Source organism: Caretta caretta, chromosome 2, assembly GCF_965140235.1.
Source record: "Caretta caretta isolate rCarCar2 chromosome 2, rCarCar1.hap1, whole genome shotgun sequence".
Classification (NCBI taxonomy): Eukaryota; Metazoa; Chordata; order Testudines; family Cheloniidae; genus Caretta; species Caretta caretta.
This window is the reverse complement of record NC_134207.1, coordinates 217,966,375-217,989,598: the sequence shown is the minus strand read 5'-3', so window position 1 is coordinate 217,989,598 and position 23,224 is coordinate 217,966,375. Positions and strand designations below refer to the sequence as shown.

At 41.0% G+C, this 23,224-nt stretch overlaps 1 protein-coding gene across 1 annotated transcript in view; it reads right to left on the bottom strand.

Moving 5' to 3' along the window:
- THSD7A (thrombospondin type 1 domain containing 7A) overlaps nt 1-23,224 on the bottom strand; it is a 522,439-nt gene that overhangs the window by 67,356 nt on the left and 431,859 nt on the right. The window contains exons 14-15 of the mRNA XM_075125837.1: nt 9,795-9,989; nt 5,846-6,109 (exon numbers count right to left, since the gene is read on the bottom strand). Of these exons, the coding sequence (XP_074981938.1) occupies nt 5,846-6,109; nt 9,795-9,989 (459 nt within the window). The remainder of the gene's footprint in view (nt 1-5,845; nt 6,110-9,794; nt 9,990-23,224) is intronic.

The following is a 23,224-nucleotide window of genomic DNA, read 5'->3' as shown; positions in this document are numbered from 1 at the left end:
AACCGCATAGTTTATTTTCTGAAAATGTTTTGCCCAGCTTCAGCGAAATGTCCCATTCCTCTCTAGTACTGGTCACATAGAGGGTGACAACCTCCTATTGCTATCAGTTAACTCCATTAGCTCAAGTGGAAGAGGTCTCTGTGGTGGATACTAAAGGGTCCAATCTTACTGAAGACCTATGTGGGTGTCAAAATTATGCTGCATTGTGGAATTTCTGTTTATTCAGGATGCTCTGTTTTGTTTTTAACTTAGGAAACAACCTGTTAAACTATGTTAAAAGAACATTTTTAAGGTTGTCAAGTCAAGCTCTCAAAAGTTAGGTTGTGTGTGCAACATTATTCAAATGCTGCTCTGGAGACAGAATTATTAATTTATTCACAGGATTTTCTATGACACTCATCACTATAGTATCTGAGTGCTTCACATTCATTTTCAAGAACACAACTAGGAGATGTATGGGTATTACCACATTTTATAAATGGGGGATATAGGCACAGTGAAATTAAGGTCAAAAGTATGCACTAATTTTGGGTGTCCAACATGAAATGCATAGGACCTGGTTTTTCAGTACTTAGCATTATATAACACTTCATAGTCAAAGCACAGAGGTGTCTCTAGGACTATCAAACTGGAACCTTTCTTAAGCACTGAACTTTTTAAAAAAACCCTATATTATATATTTTTTCACCAGAATAGGATGGCAGCTGTGTTGATGAGGAACCACTTTTATTCAAGAAACCAGGAAGAATCAGAAAATGGTGCATGCATAGCTTGGAGAGCAGCTTTACCTCCAAGTGAGTTCTGTCACTCTTAAAGTTTGAAAAATACTTTCAGATTCTTGGATGAAGGGCATTATTTATAAGTGTAAATCATTGTTATTAAAAGTAATTAACAAAACTTAAGGGGACCAAAATCAAATTAATGAAACAACCATGTAAAAGATTTGAAGATACATGGCCCAACCATGAAAGCTGATAAGTAGGCCACATATTCCTATTAAGCTGTTCCATCTTCCTGCATTAATGTACAATGAATTTGGAATTTGATGTGGATACCAAGAGGAACAACAGATATTATAGACCTTGAGATATTTTTATCCAAGCGATGCTGTTGCTGTTCCTGTGCTACCAAGGTAGATATAGCTTCTTAAATTAAAAGCAATGAATGCTCAGCAATGTCAGCTCAAAATTGAAGTCTACAACACAATGATCAAATCCTCTGAGCATGAATCTAATGGTACCACACAGACACTTCACAGCTTACTTTATTTTGACTGAAAGATGAGAGTACGAAGGCCAAGCATGAGATCCCAAATTGTTGCTGTCAAGGTTACGGAGTGAACTGCATCTTAGACTCCTTTTAAGTCCCTCTTGTGTGCACCCCTGCAAGAGACAGGCCTGGCTTACTGAACTTCACTCTGGGAGGAACCATGCAGTCCAACCACTCTCAGACTGGATCTCTGGGTCGCAGTCCTCCTTGTTTCTCTACTGTGTGAACATGTCAAGTCCAACTGCATTTGGCAGTTGTAAACCTTTCACTCCGGGGGACCTGTGATCAGCAAGCTGATTAAAGTAACTCAGAAGGAGCAACTTCAAAACCATTCATCCCTCCAGAGGTACAAAATACACAGAGCAAGGGGTAAAGAACAATAAAATCTTTCACTGCAAGCTTTTATTAGTTCCCCTCAGCTGAGCTAACCCCGCCATCTGGCTGGGAGAAACAGAGAGCATGCTGCAAGCAGGACAGTCTAGTTTGTCTCTGATCCCTGGCCAGCTTTGCAGCTTCCACAGACATTCTCTGTGCAGCCTCTGGCCACTCACTCAACCCTCACCCTTTTCTAGACTGGGGTAGGGTGGGGGAGCAGTCCTCTGATGTCTTATTGTTCCCTTCTCTTCTCAGCATTGGCAAAACAGCTGTGTTATCAGGACTGAGGCCAGAAGTCACCTCTTCACTGCTATAAACCTGGCGTTTGTGTGTTTGTTGGGATGCTTCTTTTTTGGGCATTGTTTTACCTTTCCTACTTGATTTTCCTCTAACAACCCATTTTGATCTAACTCCATAGAAAGAAATCCATCATAAGCAAAATCATCATATTTATTAAAAATACAGATATTTCCTACTTTGTCACAGTTGCCAAAAGACTTACTAAGGCATTTTTCATTTTAAAGAGCATTGTCAACTTGAAATATCACATTTCTGGATAATTCTTTTTAGCCAACTATATTTACAAGTAATCCCCTACAATTATCATAACGAAAAGAAGACAGAGAAAAATATTTGAACCTCAGTATATTACTATGTGCATGTGACAGCACACTAGGAATAGTCAGTTTCATTATTTCATTGAGAGTCATTTTCACTTCCTGACTCCTGCACTAGCATGATCACTATGGTACACTGGTCAGGGGGGCTCACATGCATGCTCCTTCCCAGAGGCAGCAAGAGAGCTACTGTTGATTTTAAATGTGGGGACAAGAGGAGCAGAGAAGTAACAGGTTCTGTGATCCGGGTGCTGTTAGATGGGCTCCCCCACTTAAGTCCCTAGATGGCCTTTGCATGCTGTTAGGAGATAATGTCAGCATGGGGTAGCAAAGGGCCCCTTCTGCTAGCACAGGAACTGGGGTAATGGAAACAGGAAGGGTGTGATCAGATATTCTCTCTCTGGAACACTTTCCAGTTCCCAGGGACCAGTGGGCAGCAGGCTCAAGGTGAGGAAGAAGGAAAGAGATGTCTTCACTCCCTTGTGAGGACTTCCTTCTCCCGACCTGCACCCTCCCAGGCCTTCTCCAGAGCTGCACACACTCGTGGAGGAGTACATGCTGACATGCTGCACTACTAGAAAATGAAAGGTTTCAGAGTAACAGCCGTGTTAGTCTGTATTCGCAAAAAGAAAAGGAGTACTTGTGGCACCTTAGAGACTAACCAATTTATTTGAGCATGAGCTTTCGTGAGCTACAGCTCACTTCATCGGATGCATACATGGAAACTGCAGAAGACATTATATACACACAGAGACCATGAAACAATACCTCCTCCTGCCCCACTGTCCTGTGTGTATATAATGTCTTCTGCAGTTTCCACGGTATGCATCTGATGAAGTGAGCTGTAGCTCACGAAAGCTCATGCTCAAATAAATTGGTTAGTCTCTAAGGTGCCACAAGTACTCCTTTTCTTTAGAAAATGAAAATGTCTGAAACGAGTCAATTTCTAAAAATTCGAATTGAGGGTGTCCTAATAAGAATATTTTGGACCCTGGTCTTACACCGCACTGTGAAGCACAGAGGGGAAGAAGAGAAAGTATGAGCAACAGAGGCAGGGCGATTAGCCACACGTTCTGTGTTTTCCCAGGCATACGGGCAAAAGGGTGTGAGTGGTGTGTGGAGGGGAGTCAATGGTGGGCTGATTTACAGTCCAGTCCTGCCCCCACTTCACCCAAATGGAGTGAAGGACAAAGAGTTATTCCTGGTCTGTACCAAGATTAATCAAAGAGCCTCACTTCAAGCACTTGCTAGTGCATAAGGTTTTGAGCTAGCTTCCCCTTTTGCACCTGAGCAGCAGGCCCTGATTTCTGTAAGTGCAGGGTTGGGACTTTTCCCTTCACTGGAGACAGTTGAATACCATCCTGTTCTGTCCCTTTCTTTGCCAGTTATATCAGTCATGTTTCCCAGCATTCATTGCATCTACAGATTACAGAATAACTCCTGCATCCTGTGCAAATTCTCCCTTTTAACAGTTTACAGACAACTTGACAGTATCCATCCTTCAATTCAATGATTGGCATTAGACCCCTCTGGCTTCTCCTGGACTCAAGATCTTTTATTGTTTTATACTTTACGCTGAATAAGGTCTCCAAAGGCTCAGAGGTTTTTTTTTATGTTTTAAGAATACCTACTTCTTAGGTTGGGTTTTTCAAGCTTTCTCCGCTCTAATTAATAGATCAGAAATAAACACACAGATCTGTGAAAGTCGTTTGCAGGGTCACAGACAATGATGAAAATAAATCATCAACTAGTGACTTGCTATGCATAACAGCCACAACAAATTAAAAACGTGACCTAACACATCGGTAGCAAAGTAGAAAATGGAAGAACTGCACTGAGGTTAAGTCTCAATTTTATAATTTTCTAAAGATGGCTTCATGGCAAATTAAACGCTACTTCTCTCCCTCCTTAGTAAACAGACAGAAACATTCAGATAATTGGCCTAATGTGATGAGAAGCTGAGTGCTGCCAGTAAAGTGCCAAGTGCTCTCAACTCCTTTTTAATTCAAAGAGAATTAAAAGCACTCAGAACCCACAAAGCTCAAGCATCTCCATTTGCCACATTTCTGCCTGACATAGGAGTTTATAATTTATCATGGGTGAAGTTTGACAGAGGAAGGCATACAAATAATTATAATCCCTTTCACGCATTTAATTTTGTTGATTGACTATTTTCAGTAATTAAATCTATGATATTTTTGATAGCCCAGTTCTACTGTACAAACCAGAATACACGGCATAAGCTCAACCAATGTTGACATTGGAATGAAATGCTATAATGACATTCATTCTGCGGGATTTCTATTACTAGAATGTATATAATCCCACACTTAAATGTAGAACAAAGTACTCTTTAGCCAATCTAAATCAGCATAGCTCCACTGAAGTCATGTAGTCTGATTTACACCAGCTCAGGATCTGGCCGCAACACTACATATGTGCAGACCCTAAGCCAGCAACCATTTTGGAACAAATCCTGCCCTCGCCACACATTCAAGTGTATAAGAACCCATGGGCAATGTGCAAAGCAAGCAGGATACAGGAAGTCTGTGCCTTATAATGCTCTGTCTATGACAATGAGATGTGCGAGAAAAGGAGCAGTGTGTGGTGTGGCTAGTGGATGCACAGTTATGCATAACCACCTGATAAACTCCCTGTGAAGGGAAGTAGATAAAGGATTTGGTTCTTTAAGAGATTACTACTATTTTAAGGCTCTGCAGTCAGGGGAAATAATTTCATTCTTTTCAGACCACTTTTGCACCACGTCTTATTTGTTGAGAATTTGGTCCTTTGTAAACATTTCTCAATGCAAATTAAAGTTGCAGTTGTACATAAAATGAAATTGGCAAACTTTTAAGATATACTTGACTATATCAGATAAAGCCCAACTGATATCTGGTAATTCAGCATAATTTTTCTTGTAAACATTACACAGTAACCTCAGAGTTATGAAACCAGAATTACGAACTGACCGGTCAACCGCACACCTCATTTGGAAGCGAAAGCATGCAATCAGGCAGCAGCAGGGATAATTAAAAAAAAAAAAGCAAATACAGTACAGTACTGTGTTGAATATAAACTACTAAAATATAAAGGGAAAGTTTAAAAAAATTTGAAAAGGTAAGGAAACTGTTTCTGTGCTTGGTTCATTTAAATTAAGATAGTTAAAAGCGGTATTTTTCTTCTGCATAGTAAAATTTCAAGGCTGTATTAATTCAGTGTTCAGTTGTAAACTTTGGAAAGAACATCCATAACATTTTGTTCAGAGTTATCTCCATTCCCGACGTGTTCGTAACTCTGAGGTTTTACTGTATTGTAAGTCACTAATCCTGCAATCTTAGTTACTTTATGAGTCAGAAAGAGTTTTCTCAGGTCACTGAGTGTTACTCAATGTATGTTTGGTTAGGAGATACCTCTGGTGCAACATTACATATTCCACAGCAGTTTCCTGTACTCTGTCAAACCAATAAATATTCATTTCCTAATTCTGTCTGTACCTATGACCACCAGAGTCTCAAGACTTACATTTCAAGAAAACAACAAACAAATGAGGAAGGAAGAAAAAAAAAGATGTCTCTAAATACCGTGACTGTTGCATCGTGCTGTTTCCACAAGCCGACTGTTTTGATCATAGCATGCCATGGCTTGGTAACGATAGCCTTGCCCACATTCCTTGATATCTCCTTGTACTTTCATTCCGAGTAATACTTCCACTTTGCCCTCTGGTAAAATGCAGTCTGACCAGTTCCCCACAGGTTGAGCATTGTACTTGTCACAAGGACAAAACTGAGTCTCGATCAGAGGATACAACTGGGAATTTTTGCATTTGTCTCGCTTCTTACTTTTTCCTGGAGGGAGAAAATAATTGTTCAGAAAGTTATTTCTGTCGCTATACACACAAGCAGGTAATTTTATTTAATGATCTATAACTGTGCAAAAATTCTCCAAGGAGCACAAAACTTAAGGCCAAAATGTTCAGATCCGGAGGTGCCTAAAGTTAGGCACCCAAATTCATACTTTATCACTTAAGAAAGTGGCCTGATTTTCAAAGGTGCTATGCATCTACAGTTCTTGCTGTTTTCATCATCTTTGAAAATGAAGCCAACTATTTAAATTTATAATTTTAAAATACTTAGCTTAAAATATCTGAGTTTGAACATTTTTGCCACTAAAAATAGGCTGCCCCCCCGCTCACCCCAATCCATCAGTGTTGTGCAATTTAATAGTTATTATGTCATACTCATTCCATGGATAATGTGCAAGGTGGTTTTTCTGAGTTTTTTAAAAATTCTTTTGGCATCAAGGGAGAAAAAGCCACTGTCTGCTTCTGTTACACTATTTCAAATTATCAAAATCCTCAAATTTTATCATGTTATTGCACCATTAGTTAAGAATCACTCTTCTTGCCCCCTGATGGAATAAGCTCCTTCTTTTGATTAATTCCAGAACATTGCTGCATTTTTTCAAATCTCTTCTAGCAACTCCTTTAATCTCCCCAACTATTTAGCCACCCATTTTCTCCTATTTGCATTTTTTAAATCTTCTCTGTAAAGTTTGTTTTTGTTTAATTTCTTGTTATTTGCTCTCATATCTCATTTGATTGCCCCATTTTTAGAAACTAAAGAGCCCTGGCAAAATCATTTCGTAACGTAATTATCTGTCAGTTAGATGATAATATAAATGAATGCGCTGCACTATTTTCCTTGTCTTTCAAACATGTTACTTACAGAAAATGAAACACTAAAAGCACTAGGCAGGACATTATAGCACTTTTAGTAATTACACTAAATACTGTTTTAGTGTAGAACAGGGACAATGTACTGTAGTAAGGGGATTTCTCATTCGGCAGCTTCATACTGAAAATGTGAGAGTTAATCCCTCTTTCTTCTCATCTTTTCCCCAAGAATAATTAGGCCCTTTGTTCTCAGCTCTTCAGATTGGATTGGATAAGTTGCAGTATAGAATTGATTCACCAAGGCCAAACCATCCCCTCAGCACCAAGTCTGAGTAGCTAAACTTGGCATAGGGAGATCCACAGGGACCTGTCAGTGCCAAGGCTGGTTGCCAGTTCTGTTTTTCTTGTTTCTGGCTTTAAGGTAAATTTCTAGCCATTTTCTTTGTGGAAGTAACACTAATGTAAATTGTTCACCAGAATTATAAGAAGGTCCCTGCCAGTCTTCCTGAAGATTGAGAGTTATTCACAGTCTCTCCTATAGCCACCCACGCGTGGCTTTTTGGGACCCATGGCTGTAGGCCTTCTGATTTTGGATTGTTCCTATCACAACAGGGGGTGCTGGTGCCTAGGTTGCTATTGAGCACCCTCACTTCTGGCTTAGTGATTTCCAGCTTAGCTAGCTCCACCATGGGGTAGAGAATGTGGTTTCCAGCCACAAAAGGGGAATACTTGAGAACATAAGAGAAAGCTTGATGTAATGGATTAAACACATGACTGTGTGTATTAAGACTCAAGCATTGACTCCATCCAGGGAGTGTTGTGGATAAATAAATCAGTCATTTAACCTTTTCTCTTTAGTTTCCCCACCTGACAATGAATAGAGTACTCCTTACCTACCTAACTGGGCTGTTATGATGGCTGATCAGTTAATGTTTGTGCAAATTTTTAGCCACAATGAAATTTCAACAAAAAGCAGGAAAAAGTGTTTGTAAAAATGTTCATGAAAAACATTTTGTAACCATCTGCAATAACCAGAAAAACCTCAAAATTTTGCTGGGCTCACAAATTTTGCTGGACTCTGATTTACCTTATATCAGAGGGGTAGCCGTGTTAGCCTGAACCGACAAAAACAGTGAGGAGTTTGGTGGCACCTTAAAGACTAACAGATTTATTTGTGCTTAAGCTTTTGTGGGTAAAAAACCCACTTCTTCAGATGCCTGGAAACTCCATGCATCTGAAGAAGTGGGTTTTTTACCCATGAAAGCTTATGCCCAAATAAATCCGTTAGTCTTTAAGGTGCCACTGAACTCCTTGTTGTTTTTGTGATTTACCTTATGTTTGTTCTGTGCATAGCACACTGGGGCATCGACTCCCATGGCAACCTTCGGACACTAATGCAGTGAAAATAGTAAACAATAATGACAGCAGATCTGTGACAATTGAGACATTTGGAGACAGGCTCTAGAATTACCTTTTGGAAAATGGTCAATAATTCAATGATTATGCCCATTTTGACTAGAGGGGTTGATTTAGGGCAGGGGTGGGCAAACTACGGCCCGCTGGCCAGATCCGGCCCCTCGGGGTTTTGGATCCGGCCCGCGGGATTGCCACCGCCACAGGTTCTGCGCCACTCTGGGAAGCAGCCACACCACGTCCCTGCAGCCCCTGGGGGAGGGGGGCAGAGAGCTCTGCATGCAGTTCTTGCCCGTGGGTACCTCCCCCAAAGCTCCCATTGGCCAGGAATGGGGTACCCAGCCAATGGGAGCTTTGGGGGAGGTACCCACAGGCGAGGGAAACACGTGGAGACCTCTACGCCCCCCCCCCCCATCCCCACGGGCCGCAGGGACGTGATGCCGGCCGCTTCCTGGAGCGGTGCGGTGCGGCGCAGGGCTGTGGCCGGTCGGGAGCCAACCCTGGCTCCAGTATGCGCCGCTGCCACCCCGGATCCACTCTAGGTAAGCGGTGCCAGGCCGGAGCCTGAACCCCTCCTGCACCCTGCCCCCAACTCACTGCCCTAAGCACCTCTCCTGCACCCCAACTCCCCGCCCTGAGCCCCCTGCTGCACCCTGCACCCCTCCTGCACCTCAACTCCCTGTCCTGAACCCCCTGCCACACGCCGCACCTCTCCTGCACCCCAACTCCCTGCCCTGAGCCCCCTGCTGCATCCCGCACCCCTCCTATACCTCAGCCCCCTCCTGCACTCCACACCCCCCCGCACCCTAACCCTCTTCCCTGAGCCCCCTCATACACCCCGCACCCCTCCTCTGCCCCAACCCCTTGCCCTGAACCCCTTCCTGCACACTGCACCCCCTCCCACACCCTGCACTCTACCCCTGCACCCCAACCCCCTGCCCCGGCCCTGCAAGCAATTTCCCCACCCAGATGTGGCCCTTGGGTCAAAAAGTTTGCCCACCCCTGATTTAGGGGCTGAACAAAAGTTCATGGAAGGACTGCCATTGACTTCCATGCGCCTGGACCACATTGCTTTAAATATTTCAACTCTGTGGAATCACAGGTAGTGTTGACTCAGCCCTTCAGAATGATAAATGGTCTGCTATGCAGTTTATTGTGTACCAGTCTTATAGAAGAGACCATGACTTCATCTGTAATCCCATGTTAGTTTTCTTATGATCCTAGAGTTTGCTGTAGTGTCCTTTACTGATATTGCCCCCCTGAGACCCTGCAGTATTGTGTAGTGCATGCCAATTATCTGCTTGGTTGTTGCCCTGGACCCCAGAGCTGCCTGCTTGTCAATGATGTATGCATTTGGGTATCCTTCAGACTGATGGGCACTGTATAAGTTTAAAATAAATAGCAGATAATAATAAACAATGTTTCAGTAACCCGTTGACTCTTACCAACAAGAGAGCGCTTTCTCGTCCTGACTGCTCCACAGTCCCCATTGCAGGAAGAAAACTTTGACCAGATTGTGAACTGACAGTCATCTTGGCAAGGAATTTGGCAGGCCTGTGTTAATGTTGGTAAAGGGCCTGCATATTTAAGGCACTCACTGATGTCAGCGGGTCCTCCATCTTGTCTGCGACAAGTAATTGCTGGAAACAAATAAGTTTGGAGTTTATAAAGAGCTGTCAGGCTTATATCTAGTCTATAACAGTGGTTCTCAACCAGGGTACATGTACCCCTAGGGGTATGCAGAGGTGTTCCAGGGGGTACATCAACTCATCTAGATATTTGCCTAGTTTTACAGCAGGTATATAAAAAGCACTTGTGAAGTGAGAATAAACTAAAATTTCATACGACTTGTTTATACTGCTCTATCTACTATACACTGAAATGTAAGTACAATATTTATATTCTAATTGATTTACTTCATAATTATATGGTAAAAGTGAGAACTTAAGCAATTTTTCAATAATAGCGTACTGTGACACTTTTGTGTTTTTATATCTGATTTTGTAAAGCGAGTAATTTTTAAGTGAGATGAAACTTGAGGGTACGCAAGAGAATCTGACTCCTGAAAGGGGTACAGTAGTTTGGAAAGATTGAGAGCCACTGATCTATAATGTAGCAATTAGCCAGGAATGCCCACATTTCATACAGTAGGTCAGACAAAATTCTGCTACTAAATCATAGATAAAGCCCAGAACAGCTATGTGTAACACAACGGCCTAATATTTACAGATGTTTATACATTACAGCTAAATGTGTAGATCTGAAATTTCTGGGATACTTTAGTCTATTTAAATTATTTCTTTATTGATGTTTACCGACAATACAATATTAAAAGGTAACCTCCACTGTGATATAATATTACAGCAGTAAATCCTGTTAGGAATTGCCACCCCTCATAGATTTTCACATAATCAAGTTATGTTAGACATTTCCTTTTGAGATGGACCCAAACTTAGATACCACAGTATGAGTGCAATATAAGAACATGAACAGAATTCACGTATTCCAAGACCAGAAGACACCACTGTGATCATCTAGTCTGACCTTCTGCATAACACAGAGTAACAGAACTTCCCCAAAATAATTGCTAGAGCAGAGCTTTTAGAAAAACATCCAATATTGATTTAAAAATGGTCAGGATGGAGAATGCACCATGACCCTTTGTAAGTTGTTCCAATGGTTAATTACTCCTCCTGTTAAAAATCAACATCCCATCCTTCTTGAATTATGAGCACAGAACAGTACACAGTACTCCAGCAGCATTTGCATCAGTGCCAAATATAGAGGTAAAATAACCTCTCTGACTCCTACTCGAAATTCCACTGTTTATGCATCTCAGGATTGCATTCACAATTTTGGCTACAATGCCAAACTGGGAGCTTATGTTCAGCTGATTATCCACCATGACCCTCAAATCTTTTTCTGAGTCACTGCTTCCCAGGATAGAGTTCTCCATTTTGTAAGTACGGCCTACATTTGTTGTTCCTGAACACATTTACATTCAGCAATGTCAAAATACATGTTTGCTTGTGCCCAGCTTACGAAGCAATCCAGATCACTCGGTATCTATGACCTGTCCTCTTCATTATTTACCACTCCCGCAATTTTTGTGTTGTCTGCAAACTTTATCAGTGATGATTTTATGTTTTCTTCAAGGTCGTTGATAAAAAAAGCATAGGGCCAAGAATCAATCCCTATGGGCATGGATGGCCAGTAACCCGACTGTTGGGGGAGGCTAACCCCTGGCCACTCCCCTTGTTTCCAAGGCCCTGCTCCTCTCCATCTGCCCCCCTTCACCCCTCCCTCCCTCACAGGAGCCCAGACCACACACACCCCTGCGGCCCCCGGCCCCAGCGCCAGGCGGCCAGGGGTGAGACCCCAGCCCCAGTGCTCCAGGAGATGCGGCCAGCTCTGATGCGCTGGGCAACAGTGCTCCCAGCCCTGGGGCTCCTGGCAGCCAGGTGGGGTGGCCAGTCCCAGTGCTCCAGGGGCACAGCCCCAGCACCAGCTGCCCTGACTCCCTGCGGGAGGCAGGCCAGCCAGCCCCAGCCAGCCTGGGCCAACCAACCAAGGCATAGCGCTCTGGGAACCACAGGAGGGTGCCTGGCCTGGGGGTGGCGTGTGGGCGGGGCCCCGCTAGGCTGTTTGGGAAGGCACAGCCTATCCCTGCCTATGAATCCTGCCACCCATGCCTATGGGCATAGGTGCTGGAACTACACTGTTATAGTTTTAAATAAGTACAATTGTGGTTACTGGTAAGGAGAAAAAAGCAAACCTAAGCATTTTTCTGGAATTCATAAAGTAATTTGATTCTTGCTGGTTAATGGTGACTAGGAATTTATTTTGAAAACACTAATTTGGGGCAGGAATTGGATGGTTTAGGGAACTTGGTGCTCCACCTTTTACTACTTGTTGGAATTTAACCCTGGTCATTAGTGACTCAAAGTGCTTACCATCTGAAGGTTAAAAAATGGCCTAAGTGAGATGGATTGGCAGTCGCAGTTCAGTTCTGAGTGGACAAGTGTTCCCATAACAAAATTCAGTACTATTGTTATACATCTAGGAACAAGAAATGCAAGCCATGCCCACAGAATGGGAGACTGTATCCTAAAGCACTGACTATGAAAAGGATCTAGGAGTCCTAATGGACAAGCAACTCAACATGACCTTGTTTTAACATCTAAGTGTTTAACTTAGATGTTAAAACACCTGCAGCAGGCCCATGGCAGTTGAGTCAGTCTCACAGGACACCGGCTGTGGTGCTATAAAACTGCAGACATTTAGGCTTTGGAACCATGTGATACTGGAGGGTGCTAGGACTCAGAGAGAGCTGAGGGGGAGATGAATAGGGGGAGGGATAGCTCAGTGGTTTGAGCATTGGCCTGCTAAACCCAGGGTTGTGAGTTCAATCCTTGAGGGGGCCATTTAGGGATCTGGGGCAAAAATTGGGGATTGGTCCTGCTTTGAGCAGGGGGTTGGACTAGATGACCTCCTGAGGTCCCTTCCAACCCTGATATTCTATGATTCTATGATTCTAAGGGTGCTGCCACACTCTTTGGCTTGAAATAGTTTCCATTATATACAGGGTTTACAGTTTGGTTCAATGGCCCCCTATATAAAAATTGTTCCAACACCTCTGCCTGTGGGGTCACATTGGGGGACCCCTGTAGGATCCCACCCATTGAAAACTGCGAAGTTTGAATATGGGTTTCAATACAACACATTACTGAGAAGAATAAACACAAAGTAAGGATCCAGCTCTGTGTTCCGATTCTGAGAGCTGCAAAGTTTGGAGCGATTAGAATGAGTCATTGACTTCTCAGACAGGTATTGTAACATCGTTGCCTGACAACTTACGACAACCTTGAACAATGGCTGGGCTAAAACACATTAGCTGTGTGATGAGAGTGAGATGGGTGTACAAACATTTTACAGCAGGGTAACAGTATGTTGGAACTAACATTTTGTACTTATAAAATCTGTATTGTTTTGATTAATTACATGGGGGGAGGGGGGAAATGGAAATTTCAGATGTCCCAAAAAGAAGTTCCTGGGACACCAGGACATGATATTGAAAACCAGGTCTATCCCATGAACACCAGTATATATGGCAACTTTATATATAATCTCCCCACTGCACCTCCTTTTCAGAATTACTGAATGCCACTTCTTTATCACTACCTTTTCCACCTGAATTTAAACAGTTATATCACATGCAAACATCCTCCATACCCCATTTACTATTATTTGTTGATAGAATTATAGCGTTAGTCTAAATACAGTACCATAATAAAATACATTTTACTTCCTTTTATCCCAAGATAATTCCAGTATTATTACAAGTTAATTCTATTGAAAACTTGTAGTTGTGTTGTTTTCAATGGGAACAATGGCACGTTAATGTTTCTTGGTTTGTGACAGCACACAGTATGGCACAATAACTCACAACTGCAAAAGTAATTTGGGTTACCAATTGATAGTAGTAACATAGCATATAAACAGAATACAGTCCACTAAAAACGTGAAAAAATAACAAAGCTTTATATTACATTTTAATGAATAATTCAGCAGCAGTGTTTTTATGCTACTGACAACAATGGTTTTACTGGACTGTGAACTGAGAAAAACCTCAATTATGCTGCACAAAGTATGGCATAATTATGTTCAGCTGCTGATGGGGAACCATAAATAGGTTTAGGTGCAACGTTTCTAAAGCAGTAAAAATATCTACGAAAAACTAGCTCCTTCAAGAAGAAAAGGAAGGAATAAACATTTGGAAAATAAACCATTCGGTCTTGCCTTATATATCTTTAGATTCTTAAAAAACAAAAACAACAACAACAAGAAATCACAGTACTGCTTTGGTACGACGGCTTACAAAAGAAACAATACACTATATTTAAAATGCCCTTAACTATAAAACTAGAAATTTGTATCTCTATAAATGATGTGTATTTTGTTTTTAATTTGAATTTAGTGTGGTGGTGTTTTATTTTTCCTGAGACATTACAATAAAATTGAAGTTTCTGACTGATAATTCAGTATTACCTTAAAATATTATTAGAGGGCCCTAAACGAAAAAAAAAAACGGGGTTGAATCTTAAGCTGCACTTAGCTTCTGCATGGTGCTGCTTCAGGGGGAACAGAGGAGAATAATAATGAAAAGCTGCTGTAAGCAACCTTTACAATTCCCCTTGATCCTTGGCTCAACTGGGGGATTGAAACAACCACTCTTGACATAAACAGACTCAGTACTGCTCTGAGCTGTGCTGACTAGTCATCTGCTGACTTTTATGCTATCCAAGGATTACCCTCTGCTTCTTCAGGCATTAGCTTGCTCATTTTTGATGCACTTAGTTGTCTCTCTCACACACACCATTTTCCTCTTTGAATGAAACAGTGTGAAGTTGATGAGGTTTTGTTTCTTGTCAGATTTGGGTTATGAATTTGAGCTATCGGGCTAGTTCCTGAATTTGCTTACTATTCCAGTGCTGTTTATTTAGCCATTTTCACCTAACCCTCCCACCAATGCTTATCTCTTCCTTGGTCCTTTGGTGTCTCCCCAGGCATTTGCTTATCACCACCTTTTGTAATATGCCTCACAGGAAGTTAACATTTCTGTCCATGCTTTATTGATCGAGGTGAAAGTTACGAGGGGTTTAGGATTCAGAACCTCTTTCTCCTCCTATGTGTCTCTTTTGAGTTTACAGGGTGCCTTTTCTCCTTGAGGAAAGACTAGGTGAACCTTCACCACACACAAAAGCAGATTTCTTAATCGGAACAAGGTTTGTTAAAAACAGAAAGAAAATGGAGCAAAAACGAAAAGAAACAGGTTGCTTACCAAATCTACATTTACACTTTGCAAACGTTAAACTAGGCAAGACAGTCTCAGTTACAGAAAAGAAACACAAATGCTTATAGAAAAGGAGTACTTGTGGCACCATAGAGACTAACAAATCTATTTGAGCATAAGCTTTCATGAGCTACAGCTCACTTCATCGGATGCATTCAGTGGAAAATACAGTGGGGAGATTTATATACATAAAGAACATGAAACAATGAGTGTTACCATACACACTGTAAACAGAGTGATCAGTTAAGGTGAGCTATTGCCAGCAGAAGAGCGGGGGTAGGGAGGGAACCTTTTGTAGTGATAATCAAGGTGGGCCATTTCCAGCAGTTGACAAGAATGTCTGAGGAACAGTGGGGGGTGGGCGGGGGAATAAACATGGGGAAATAGTTTTACTCTGTGTAATGACCCATCCACTCCCAGTCTCTATTCAAGCCTAAGTTAATTGTATCTAGTTTGCAAATTAATTCCAATTCAGCAGTCTCTCGTTGGAGTCTGTTTCTGAAGTTTTTTTGTTGAAGAATTGCAACTTTTAGGTCTGTAATCGAGTGACCAAAGAGATTGAAGTGTTCTCCAACTGGTTTTTGATGGCTTTCAAAAGGCTTAACAATCCACCTCAGAGACTGCATTTCAAAGATGAGTCTGCCCATCTAGTAAAGTGGTTTCTGTCTGGCCCTACACCTTGTTCATTGGGGAAGGCAGTTTCACCAGTATGGGTGGAGTTTTTCTAAAACCAACTCTCTCTTGGCTATTAAACATGACTTTTCTAACAGACGTCTCCAGCCTGTCACACCCTCTTTCAGAATCTTATGTTGTTTGTGCATCTAACTTTTATCTGGCAGACAGAGATGAGAGGCTCCCTCTGGAGCTAATACCTCTTCTTTTTCGAGGATCAGCTGTCAGTTGTGCACTGAAGCAACCAAAGTAGGAGAAAGCTTCATCCTTGAAAACTAAAGATTTCAGTCCCATGACAATACAATATACAATGTAGGTTGTGATACCGAACCTGCTCCTGACATTGACTCTCCCAGCGTCCATAACAACGCACCATTCCATGCCACTAGGTCCAAGTGACTGGCTTTTGATTCAATTGTACTGTGTTACACTACTGATTTAATGGTTAGTTTTTCTGCTGCTGACAATACATGGTGTTGACAACTGTGTAATTTGTTGACATGGTACCTTGGCCAAGTAATAATCCATGTCCAGCTGCACTTTTGCATTTCTTTAAGTATTTAAGAAGTTGTTAGACTGTCATTCACATTTTTTCCACATAGGGTCGAATTTGGGCATCCACAGCTCTAGTTCAATTCAAAGGGAGCTTCAGGTGCTCACCACGTCTTGCCAAGCCCATGGCTCTTTAATTATACTCTATAAATGCCCAGCTGAGATCTCTGATCAACCTTCATCACAAGCAATGTTTTCAACTCCTATAAAGGCATTCAGTGCCTGGCTAATAATCAATCCTACCCACCCATATCAAACTGATTATACACATTAGCATCGAGAGGAAGGGTTGTTCTTGTTCTGTTACTGGATTGAACACAAGTGATTGTGAAGTGTACACATAAAACACGAGAGTACAGTTATCAGAAAAATCAAATGTAAAGTGGATACAATTCACTTAAGAAACTGTTTCCCTATTTAACAATTATTATCTCCCAGAAGAGAAGTGTGAAATAAACTGCACTCTAAATTTTCTAGACAAGGGACTTTGATGTTTGATATAATTAAAGATCTGTCTGATAGTGTCACTTGAACTAAGCCACAAGGGGCCATAAGCTAATACGTTTTGTTGTTGTTGTAATTAAATACGAATGCTGTATTTCAGTAAGTCTGTTGTTATGTGTAGGTAAAAACAAAATACCATTTTTGCTTCCTTCCATTTTTGTTTGTTTATTTTTTATTGAATTACTTAAGTCGCAATGGCCAAGCAGCATAAAAATATATTTTAAAAGTTTATAGATGAAACAGCTTTGGGGTCCCTTTGCTTTACAAAGGACTTTCATTCGTTTATTTATTAAATGTCAAAAAAATTGTTAATTCAGAGTTAAGGTTGCCCAGTGATCTCTTATTCAGAAAAACTCAAACTTCAGAAAGGCAGGAAATACAAAATTAAGGTAAACAAATGGTGCAATCTTAACTCAGCCCCCCCTGGGGTTGGCAATAGTCACTGGGAATTATGTACATTCACTCTAGCTGCATTCTCTGTCTTAGGAGTAGCTGTACTGAATGGTGGAGGAGTAAATGGAAGAGCTGTGATTGTGATATGAGAAGATCTGAGTCTGAGCCCTGTCCTCCCATGTGTGTTATCAAAGGAAGGAGGTGCACAGGTACCTTGAGGTTCCAGTCTGCATCATTTCATTACAGAATTGTGTAGTTGGGTCATTACCAGGACACTCGAGTCTACTTGACATGGGTATTGTCAGTAGTGTGGTGGGATATGAAACCAGTCTGTGGATTTAATGATGGGGAGAGGAAAGTGTAGGTGTAGGTGGTATCTTGTGGCAAGTGTGATGAGGTTATAGAAGAGTATGAAACGGTGTTAAATTTTACAAGTGTAGTATTATGTCAGGGGAGTAGGCTCACTGAGCATAGTGCAAGTGACACCTGTCCATTACAGTGAAAAGGAAGAGTGAGTGTGTGTGTGTGTTATGGGTATATTGGGGCATTGCTCAAAGAGAGAAGAGTTGAGGTTGGTGGGCATTTACCTTATCTCTGTATTTCCTGGTTTTCAGAAGTTTGAGTTTTGCTGAACTTGAGGTTCTAGAAGGGCACGAGCTATCACTGGGCAACCTTAACTCTGTATTAACAAGGTTTCTTCCCATTTAATTTCCTAGGTTTTTTGTTTTGTTTTTTTTTAAACAGAAAGAGAAATATTTATTGGTAGGACTTTGTGGCCAGACAGCTGAATCCTTTACCTTAGATTACAGCTGATATGCTACTGTGCCTAAGTAATACTCAAAAGACCTAGATTTTATAGATTTTCACCAGTGTATCTCAAAGAACTTTACATCCCTATCCTCATTTTACAGATGGGAAACTGAGACCCGGAGAGGTGATGTGACTAGCCCAAGGTCACCCAGCAAGCCGGTGGCAGAACAACAAATAGTCATAGTCCAATTTAATCCCTTCAGTTTGTCATTTTAAAGAGCCAGAGGCTTCTGATGAGCTAAACAAGAGAAGCAAAATCTTCACATAAACTTTTCATTTGCTTTTCCCCAAAAGGCTGGTGGGTGCTATCTATCCCCTCTTTTGGGGTAACTTTGGAGTGTTGAACATGCTGCTGGGCTGATCTGAGCCCTTGCTCTGGGTATGTGTACACAGCCCGTGACCAAAATATCAATTATTTTGCAGGTCAGGAATGAAATGCTTTGGAATTTCGGTATCAAGGGAAGCCAAGCCTGCACTATGTTTGATTTTAGTTAGGAACATCAGTCCATCACTTTATATGACCACTGAAGTTCATTATGTTTTCTCTTAAATATATATGTTGAAAGAAAAGCAATTTTGTTAACAAAATAAAAAAGCCATTTCTTGTCTTTCCTCCACACCAAACTCGAGCTCTAAAATTGTGACATGTTCATTTACACTGACACGATTTGTAATAAAAGCTTCATTATACAGGACAACTAGAAGCAGAACTGTTTTGAAGGATGAATCATTCTCCTAACATTATGATTCACCTACTTACCTTTACTGTCAACCAAGCCCAATGTAACAAAATAGCTGAAAAATTAATATTAGGGTTACAATATTAGGCAGGGTCATTCTAACTGCACCTGTGGACTGTCACGACCAGCCTTCTCTCCACTCGTTTTTAATTATCTCTCTCCCCATTTTTCCTTCCAGATTTAATTACTTTGTCTGACTAATGTGTGTTCACAGTACAAATAGTACAGAATGTCTTGTGTGAAAGAAACTGCTAATGAATCTGTATAAGTGCGATCTGTCCATTCTGTGGCATGTGTTCCTTTGGCTTTAACACCATTGGTGCTAAATTGTATGTGATGTTGACTGTGTGTGTAGACAATGAAGGCCAGAGCAGGACAGTTCTAATAATAATGGGAAACATGAGCTCCTAACAGTGCAAATGAAGAACTTCGAAATTGAGGATGGTTCTTGTAAATTGGAAAAACGAGAATTATTTGTTCTACTGAATAGGAATACAAAATAAAAGTAAGATCCACAGGAAACTAAATTGCTGAGATTGCTTCTGTATGATGATCACTGCATATCACTATAATAGGAAAATTATCACAGAGCAGCCAAAGGATGGTGAAATGTAACACTCATGCCAAGTGTTAGAAACTATTTAATACTAAGAACAAATATCCATCTTAAAGTCTCATTTAGTCACAGATGGGAATTTTTTTCCACCAAAAGGATATATCTTTATCCTCACACACACACACAAACACATCCCATGCAAAGTGAAAACCAACAAACATTTGGGCATCTTTAAATACACATCCAAAATATCTATGATGAAATCGGTAATTGTACTGTAAACTCATATAAACAAATATTACACTAAGAGGATCTTAAATTTGAAGGTGCAGCTTTTCCTGATTTGAGTGCTTAAAGGTAAGATTCCTTGCAAAACAGCACCTCTGCCCCTTCATGAATGTGCGTTATGAAATGGTCTAACTAAATGATCACATACTACAGTAATTCTAAGATCATCTTTTTACAACTTGGGGAACCTGTGGCTCTTTGCCTGCACACCAAGCAACATGTACAGCAGCTCTCCTTGACCTTCATAACTTACCAAGTCAATAGGGACAGAACCAACGTCTCCAGTGGAGCTCTTGCTTCAGTCCATTCAAACCTGGACAACAGTTTCCTGTACAAAGCCAAATTAGCTAGATGTTTGTGTATAGTGCAGCATCTCTTAGCTGCACACTTGGCATGAAATTTACTCCTGTGCACTTAAGAACCACTTAAGTTCCACTTAAGCCCTATTTTCAAGGCTAAAATTAAAACTTAAGTGGCGTATATGTTAACCTTCTGGACAGAAGAAGTGACTATCATCCTATAAGAAACTCATGAAAAACATGCACTGTGCATACTCAGTATGCAATTTTCAGAGGTACAAAACTCAGTTAAAACTACACCTATTTTCTCCAGAATGCACAAAGATACTTCTACACAAATCGGGCTATTTGTGTACAAATGTTCAACTTCCATTTCCCAGCCATTTTGGCTGTAGATGGGTTCAAATAATGGAAAACATCTATTTATTTCACTCTCTAATGCCTCTAGAAAAGCTGACGTGATTTTGCTCAAATTTGCCAAATAGTTCATTGCCAGACAGAAAAGCCTCAAATTAGTCTTTCCCATTCCTGTTAGAATACAGTACACATGCTAATATTACAGAGCAGGTAAGTAGAAGAGTTATTTTTACTCTGTTCTGCATTAATATTTTGCAGATTAATTCATGCAGTGATCGTTCATCTGTGAATACACACCAAACACAAACAAAAAACCCAATCCCAACACAACAACAAAAAACCTACTGTGTAATTTATATAGCTTCACATCACAGGATTAACAGCTGCTTGTGTGAAACTTCTGAACAGGCTTCCAAGCAAGTCCATCCTCTAAACAAAACATTTGTAATGTTCTCGGACTGAGTTGATGACGCTGACTTTAGAAAAAGTAACAACAGCAAAATCAAATTCTATCATATTCCTCTTCTTTTTTTCTGATTGCCAGCTGCAGTGCTCACAGAACTACCATAGCTGAGCCCCATTTGAATCAGAGGCAGAAAATAGATTGATCAACTTGTATCTGAGTTAGCATTGTATATGCACCAGTGATTAAAAGAAATGAGACTAGTAGAAATGAGACTGGGGGGGAAGAGATAGCTCAGTGGTTTGAGCATTAGCCTGCTAAGCCCAGGGTTGTGAGTTCAATCCTTGAGGGGGCCATTTAGGGATTTGGGGCAAAAATTGGGGATTGGTCCTGCTTTGAGCAGGGGGTTGGACTAGATGACCTCCTGAGGTCCCTTCCAATCCTGATAGTCTATGAGTCTATGATATGTACGGTCCCACGCTATGCACAGTTTTGTCATTTACCTAAAAGGGAGAGGCCAATACTGGGCTCAGGCCTGACTTTCAGATGTGCTGAGTAGCCATAACTTTCCTTGCCTAAACTGGACCCTCAGTTTCCAAATTTGGGTGGTCATGTCAGCACATAGACAGTTCCAGGGTACCCATCTGAGAGCCCAGAGAGGGAATTGGGCCCCCATCTCAAAAGTGAACAACTGTCTTTCCCAATCTGCTCTAAAGCTAAGTTTGCACTATGTAGACTGAAACCTCATCCCTTTCCTGGAGTTTGGCTCCATTAATATACTGTAGCTCAAGCTTTCTCCACAGAGTTCCTAACTCAAGGCTGTTCTCCAGTGCTTAATTTGTGCCAGGGCTTGTCAGGGCTAAGCCATGGCACCTCTAGGCTTGGCAATTCATAGCTCTGGCACTTCTGAGCTTGCTGCATCAGTTACAAATGTAAATTTTTTTTTGCTTGATCTCTGACACCTCTTTCATTGCAAATTAAGCACTGCTGTTCTCCCATACCCTAAGTCTTCTCTCTCTCTCCAGAGAACCATTCCCACCACTCATATCTGGACAGGGTGACAAGCCTCTGACTTAACTGAGTCTGCAGAAAGCACTTAACCTTTCTCAGACCATTCAAAACCTGCTAGCTCGGCGTGGTGTTTCAGGGAATAAGCGTTATGCCAAATTTGAAAAATGTGTCCATAGTATTTCCAAAACTACGTATTACTGTTTGTGTGTGTAAATGGAGTTACAGGGCACTATATAAGGAGAGCTCAGCAAAACTCTCATGGTGCATTGTATATAAAAAAACTGTGTGCTAGGATAATTTAGGGTGTGCTTCAGGCTACAGTACTGATTATGAGCAAAAGTTGTAACTATCCTGCAGATTTAGATGTTGTTTCTACCATGACAATACAAACAAGGAGGCAACATTTTGTATCACCCTGAATTGCTGCCATCAAAGAGAGAAACTTATTTTCTAGGTGCATAATCTGATTGTTGCCTCAAGAAGCTGTGGGGTCCAGAAATAGATTGGACTAGTGGTATGTCATCAGGAGAATTACACACAGTCAGCAGATTTTTGTACTAGCAGGCAATACCTTCAGGATTCATTTCATGGTATACCTTAAATTCATTTCCGTAACATCTTTAGAATCATCTGTAGAAGCTACTAGGTAAAGATTTACTCTACAGAAAACCTAAAAGAATATCATAACCTGTTTTGACATTGCATGTAAGCTAATAATTAGAACACCTCACTTATGCTGCCAGCAACATCTCTTGCTCAGGAAACTCCTCTGCATTCTACTAAGTCAATACTGTTATAATGGATCAGAGTTTCCATTAAAAAAAACAGAAAAATATCCTGCAATGTGCAGGAGGTCAGACTAGATGATCATGATGGTCCCTTCTAGTCTATGAGACTATGAGACTTGAATGTCTCATAAAGTCTATGAGACTGGGAGAAAAATATCCTGAAGTTCAGGGTTCACTGGTCATTCAGAACAATTCCATTATTGCAATACAGTAAGTGGGAATTGCAATTACAATTTTCACACTGTTTTCACTGAATACTCCTCAAAAATCTCTCCTTATGCAATGCAGTCATATTTAGGTGAAGATGTTATCACAAAAAATTCTTGGTAAAACAGGTGACATTGAAACCAGGCTTTTGGCTACTAAAATTATTTGCTATCATATGGAAGATATAGAAGCCAGATTCTCAGATCTAAGCATAATGGGCATGCCCCCAAAATGTGTGCATACATGCAAAACACCACATATGTACAAGGAAATCAGCATTTTCAATGCAGAGAAGGTATGTATATAAGCATCTAACTATTTATAAGTCTAAAAACATAGGCTTTTGAGAGTGTAGTTACTACACCCATGTTTGAAAACTTGGCCCAGATAATGAGAATAAATTTTAGATTCTTCTTTCTCTGGGCAAAGGAAAAAAGGTGAG